The 6,175-nt window shown below is 36.2% G+C and overlaps 1 protein-coding gene across 1 annotated transcript; it reads right to left on the bottom strand.

The window, feature by feature from the left end:
• Positions 1-1,438: 1,438 nt before the first annotated feature.
• LOC102201060 (zona pellucida-like domain-containing protein 1) lies at positions 1,439-2,535 on the bottom strand. Its single transcript, XM_005739306.2, has 6 exons — positions 2,406-2,535; positions 2,131-2,315; positions 1,953-2,025; positions 1,791-1,862; positions 1,602-1,682; positions 1,439-1,515 (listed from the first exon to the last, which is right to left on the bottom strand). Exons 2-6 carry the CDS (start codon positions 2,214-2,216, stop codon positions 1,447-1,449), a joined length of 381 nt encoding a protein of 126 aa, XP_005739363.1. The 5' UTR covers positions 2,217-2,315; positions 2,406-2,535; the 3' UTR covers positions 1,439-1,446.
• Positions 2,536-6,175: the final 3,640 nt, after the last annotated feature.

The following is a 6,175-nucleotide window of genomic DNA, read 5'->3' on the forward strand; positions in this document are numbered from 1 at the left end:
ATGCCTGGATTTTTGTACTATTGTAACAAAAAATTTGTACAATTTTATGACATATTAAAATAAACTTGTGCAATTGGACCTTTCCCTTTCTTTTTGGTTTCAATATACTGGACCAGAGTGATTTAGTGGTTATGTATTTTCTAAATTTGTGTTAGAAATTTCTGGTTAATTAAATGAAGTGCATCAAATTGTCCAATCAGAGCACTTTCCATGGAACAAGCTCATAACGGTTCAGAAAATATCTTCTGCTCTGTGCTCAGTTTGATGTTTGTCGTGATCTAAAAGTCCTCAACAATGAATTCATCCATTTCAATTAAACCTACATGACCATTTTATGAGTTGTGCAACTTCAACACAATCACACATCACATTCAACACAGATTCTTAGCATCAAAGACTGAGTCAGCTGGCAGATCTACAGAAAAATCTAAAGGAAAGAACACCAGTAATGTTAATTAACTGGTTCGTTTTAAAGCTAATTTTGCTTTTAAAAGAAAAATAAACTTTTGATATAAAATCAAAAGAGCCAAAAACAAAACTGCAAAAAAAAGAGAAAGAAAATTAGCCTCAAAACATGCTTGAGCCTAACAATACAGGGCACACAATCTATTATAAATGTGTTAACAATGTTTTTCTTGCATTTATAAAATTATACAACTAAAAATACATTTAAAAAATGCATTACTAAGAAAACAGAACAATTATGAAGTGAAGCAAAAATGTGTATTCAGAGGTTTTGGCCTGTTTTGAAACAGAGTAGCTATAAAGCTTTGAATTCTTGCTGTTATCGTGTAAATTTGTTAGAATTAGTTAGAATCAAAAGGATGCAACTGTGATAAGAAAACATACAGCAGCCTAACAGGTCTAAAAAATGACAATTTTTAAATTTAATTCTGACTGTTTGGAATGGATTCATAATGTGAAGCTTGAATGAATGAATCTGAATGCTCACGACTGAGCCTTCAGAGGGTTAATTTACCCCCAAAATATTGTAAATGTATATATTAACATATATAATACTGTCTATCTTCTACTTTGTTTCCTTTTATGTTTGTGCTGTTATTTACTGCCAAGTACGAAAGCATACCTATGCTACTCAACACAAGCGTCATTGCTTTCCTCCTCTGGCTTCTCACGTGGATGGCAGGTGAAGTTACTATAGTGCTCTCTGACACGTATTTGTTGACCTTTCTCTTGCACAGTCTCTCAGAAGATCCAAATTTCTGTCAAAAACATGAAAAACTGCAAAACAATCTTCAAACAGGTAATGGAAATGTTCACAGAACTGAGCAAAAGTTAAAGACATAATATTTTAAAGATCAAAGTCTATGAAGTGAACTTACAGACAGTAACGAGCGACGTTTAGACACCTCACAGAGTCTGGTGGCACAAAGCAAATAGAAAGTGGAAACTGTCTCATACTCATTGTCCACCAATCTGAAGGCTTCAAAGGAGAAAAGCGCCTTTTGCGACACCCCATTGATCTCCACCATAATTTGCGCATCCCGTGTATACCTATAGTAAAATAATAAACATGTACTTGAGAAAGCTTGAAATGTGTCAGTGTGTAAATGGGTACATATTACATTTATCTCACCCACCACACAAACAGGCCATAATGGCCGCTTTGCATTGGATTTGGACTTGTTGTTGCAAAGCATCATTCCAGCAGCACATTGAACCTTTGAGAACAAACTGAGAGTTTTTAAAAAAAAAAAAAAGACAATTAAAAAAAAAGTTATTAATGTAAATTTTAAAACTTGTCTGTCTTTTAGATTGATGGCTTTCACTTCAACATAAATCTTTGTCTTCACTTCAAGTCCTGTTTCTGGGATAGTTAAGATCTCTTGGCACTGTTTGTCCTGTTCCAGGGAAAATTAATAGAGAAAATGAAGTTTTAAAAGTATTTTTTTTAAATATTCTAGTTAATTCTAAAAGATTTTAAAGATTACTTTGTAGAGCTGCATACTCAGCATGTTGAATAATCTACCATCGTTGGATTTTATACTTGAAGTCCCACCAAATCTGCATTCAACCAAATAAACATATTATTTTAGAGAGATTAAGTTACATTACAGATTACAGATTAAGTTTGCAGGTATTACTCTGTGCGTCACATGGCATACTCACACACTCAGTTTGGTGTTGTTGAACAGATATTTCATCCGGTATGTGCAGGAGAAATTGTACCGGATCTGGGGCCTGTAGGTGATCATGCCCGCAACGCGGTCTATAGAAGTAACAGTGCCAAAGACGGTGACGTACTGGACATATGAGAAGTCTGAAAACTGTCCACTCCTAATATGACTGCTTATCTGTTGATGGAGAAATATGTTTTAGCATGACAGCTTTCAATAAATTTGTTAAAAAATTAAAACTGAAGTAAAAACTATTACATAGGTTACCTCAATATTATTACCGCAGAAAGAGAGAGAATTTGATTTGTTGGAAAGCTGAATCTTAATCTTGGTGGGTCAACAGTGAAGTCAGCAGTCCCATAACATTTAGGATTATTTGTCTGATTATTGAGGACCACCCAGGACTCGTTGTAAAAAGCATTGTACATCGGGCAAAGGTAGATGCTCAGGTTTATGTGCTCAGGCCCACAGGTCACAGATACATCTGAGTTCTCTGGGAGAGGAAAAATAAAAGATTTCAATCAAGTCGGTGGAAGATTGAGAATGTTTTTAAACTAGAGAACTCTCATTATGCTTGCTGCACAAAGCCAACAGTTACCTGATAAACAAACATTTAGCAGCTACAATGCCATATACTTGTTTCTGGAGTTGACAGAAACCCAAAAAGACTGTTAAAACAAAATGAATGGTGGAGTAAGTCTCTACTTTTATTTGTATTTTATGCACAAGACTTGTATCTGCTGTTCTGAGGCATCAAAATATCTGCTGTTGCTGGTCTGTGAATATACGCCGTTTTAAATGACTCTCTCAGAAACATACTCAGTATCCTTCTTCCACACTTAAAATTGTGAATGAAGCGATTTGGGAGATAATAATAATAATAACAATAGTCAGGGATATAGAAAGATGTTTAGATCTATAAGGACGACACAAATATGCAACTTGATAAATGTCAACAAGTATTTATTATTTAACATCAACATATTAGCTCCCTCTGCTGTCTGTTATGCAATAACAGGCAGCAAAAAGAAGAAAAAAACAAACAATGTAGCATGAGCAGCTACTTTTTTCACCATTCTCAGCTCAAAAATCATTTAAAAGTTCATTGTCATTGATTTCAAGGTGCCATCATTCCTTATCAATAAGACTCTTGACAACCTGGTTCAAATCATTTATTTGCCATACACAGTTATTTTAAATTATTCTGAGCCCTTATCTCCCCATTAACAAACTATATGATTAATACTGAAGTTGCATGCTTAGATAACCACCGACCACCATGTAATATGTTTGTGAAATGGAAAAGCTACATAGAAATATGAAAAAGACCATGCACTGTTCCTTACTATTGTTCCCCATGACCTGTTTTATTATCTACTGTATAATGACCATGCATTGTAGATGATGAAATACTGCACTAGCAGTTTGAGAGATCGGTAAAAGGACTCCACTCTGAGTCAGAAGATATTAGAACTTTCTCTTTCTGCGCCCGATGTACATCCCAGTGTGAACGGTCAGGGCAGTGCTGAAAATATGGCGAAACACATGATGACAGCCACCAGAGGCCCATTGTAGCTGCCCCCATTATTCACACCTTTGTGAACAGGAAAAGAGAAAAACATTAAGGTATTAAAACATTGTATATCTAATGAGTCAGCATTGCTTATTACAGACAGAATAAGTAACCCTTTCAGAATAAATTTGTACACACTAACACAGAAATGTCATACGTCAGAATTTTGATCTTCTCCTGTAAAAGTGAATCAAAAGTCATGGTCAGAAATGGATAGATTTCAAGCTTATTGTGCTGTTGAAAAAGAATTGCTTAGTTGCTTTTCTGAAAAAAGTCACACTAGAAAACTGAAAACACACTAGAAATCTCATAAACTGATGCTAGGTGCATTCAGGCTATGCAGGCAGCTTAGCATAAAGCCTGAAAACAGAGGAGAAATAACTTGGTTCAGACTCGACAGGGTAACCAAAATCTACCATCAAAGACTAAGTTTTGATAATTTTTTAAAAAATTGTGTCAGCGTTAATCTCGTTAAAATGACGTTAACTCCATAACCGCATTAACACGGCAAATCTCCGTTAGCGAGTTAGCGCGGACACGGGGCTAACTCGCTAACGGAGATTTGCCGCGTTAACGTCATTTTAACGAGATTAACGCTGACAGCACAATTTTTTTTTACATTGCGCAAAAATATTAATCTATTAATTGTAATTTAATGTAATCCTCTGTTTTCATCCACTAGCTGTATTGGCAGATTTGATCAGGTGAAAAATAATCTTTATTAAGCGGCATAAAAGGGTAATAACACAAGAATACATATTTTATTGCAATTTGTTCTAAACACATACCAGTTTTCTGGTTGCCCACGACTATGATGGGAGAGGTGATTGTAGCATTGCTCGACACGGTCTCCACCTCTCTCTTTCTCCTAATTCGGGGGGTGCCACAGTTCTATCGAAAATAAACAAAGACAAACAAAATACATTTTATTTATCTTAGTAATACAAAAAAAATGAATTCTTTCAAGATGTCTGGTAAAAACAAGTCACTTCCACTCACAGGCAGCAATGAGCTACATGTGGATGTCTCACAGAGTCTGGTGACACAGTGCAGGTAGAAAGCAGAAACTGTCCGATTTTTGTGCTCCACAAATCTGAAGGCCTCAAAGTTGAAGGTCGCAGTATGTGACACTCCGTTTTGTTCCACCACAGTCTGTGCATCCCGTGTACACCTAAAGTGAAACAAAATACATGCACTTGAGAAGGTTTCAGGGGCTCGCTTGAAATGAGTTTCAGTGTATGTCAATGATTAGATGAATTGTGGTTACATTTGTATAACTCACCCCACAAACAGATCATAAGAGGTGCTTTGCGTGGGATATGGACTTGTTGTTGCAAAGCATCTGTCCAGCAGCACATTGAACCTTTGGGGACAGACAGAGATTTTTTTATGGGTCTTTTCTGTTAACGCAGCCAGTCTAATGTAAATAGTTAAAGCTTACTTCTTTGTTAGATTGGTGGCTTTCACTGAAACATAAATCTTCGTCTTCAAGTCAAGTCCTGTTTCTGGGATGGTTAAGATCTGTTGGTACTGTTGATCCTGTTCCACAGAAAAGTAACTGAGTAACTGAGTTTGAAAAGTTTTTTGGTAATCTTCCAAAAGTTTTAAAGGGTCTTACTCTGTAGAGTTGTATACTCAGTGTGCTGAGAAAGGTGCCATTGTTGTCTTTTATGGCCAGAGTCACACCAGATCTGTAGTTGATAAAAAAAGACAATCATATTATGCTTTTATTTCTTTTTATTATTATTTTTTATGCTTTTAATATAACAGATACATTTGTGCACATATCTTTTGCATGTGGCATTACATACTCACACAGCCAAGTTTGTGTTGTTGAGCAGATATTGCATGGGGTATTTGCAGGAGAACTTATACAGGATCTGGGGCCTGTAGGTGATCGTGCCCGCAGCGGGGTCTATAGAAGTAACAGTGCCAGAGATGTTGACGAACTGGACATTTGAAAAGTCAGAAAACTGCCCAGTCCCAACTTGAGTGGTTATCTGTTGACAGAGAAGTCGTTTTTAGCTTGACAGCGTACAATAAATGTATTTTAAAAATGTATTATAAATCTGCAGCAAAAAGCTATTGCATAGGTTACCTCAAAATTATTATTGCAGAAAGATAGAGAGGTTGTATTTATGGGAAAGCTGAATCTTAATCTTGGTGGGACGGCAATGAAGTCAGCTGTCCCATAACATCTAGAATTGGTGATCTGATTATTGAGGACCATCAGGGACTCGTTGTAAAAAGCATTGTATATCGGGCAAAGGTAGATGCTCAAGTCCATATTCTCAGTGCCGCAGGTCACGGATATGTCAGAGTTCTCTAGGAGAGGAAAAATAAAAATATTTAGAACAAATTACTGGAAGTTTAAGAGTTTTTTTAAACTGGAGAACATGCTGCAGAAAATGATGATACAAACCTGGAGCTCTGTTTGTAGGACTTAAAGCACAAGCATCTGGTG

The sequence above is a fragment of the Pundamilia nyererei genome, unplaced genomic scaffold (assembly GCF_000239375.1).
Source record: "Pundamilia nyererei isolate P.nyererei 1_Seehausen unplaced genomic scaffold, PunNye1.0 scaffold00091, whole genome shotgun sequence".
NCBI lineage: Eukaryota > Metazoa > Chordata > Actinopteri > Cichliformes > Cichlidae > Pundamilia > Pundamilia nyererei.

Coding starts and splice junctions, on each gene's coding strand:
- LOC102201060 (XM_005739306.2), bottom strand. CDS start 2,216: ATGATCACCTACAGGCCCCAGATCCGGTACAATTTCTCCTGCACATAC. Junction 2,026..2,130: donor AACAACACCAAACTGAGTGT/GTGAGTATGCCA, acceptor GGTTGAATGCAG/ATTTGGTGGGACTTCAAGTA. Junction 1,863..1,952: donor TGAGTATGCAGCTCTACAAA/GTAATCTTTAAA, acceptor TCCCTGGAACAG/GACAAACAGTGCCAAGAGAT.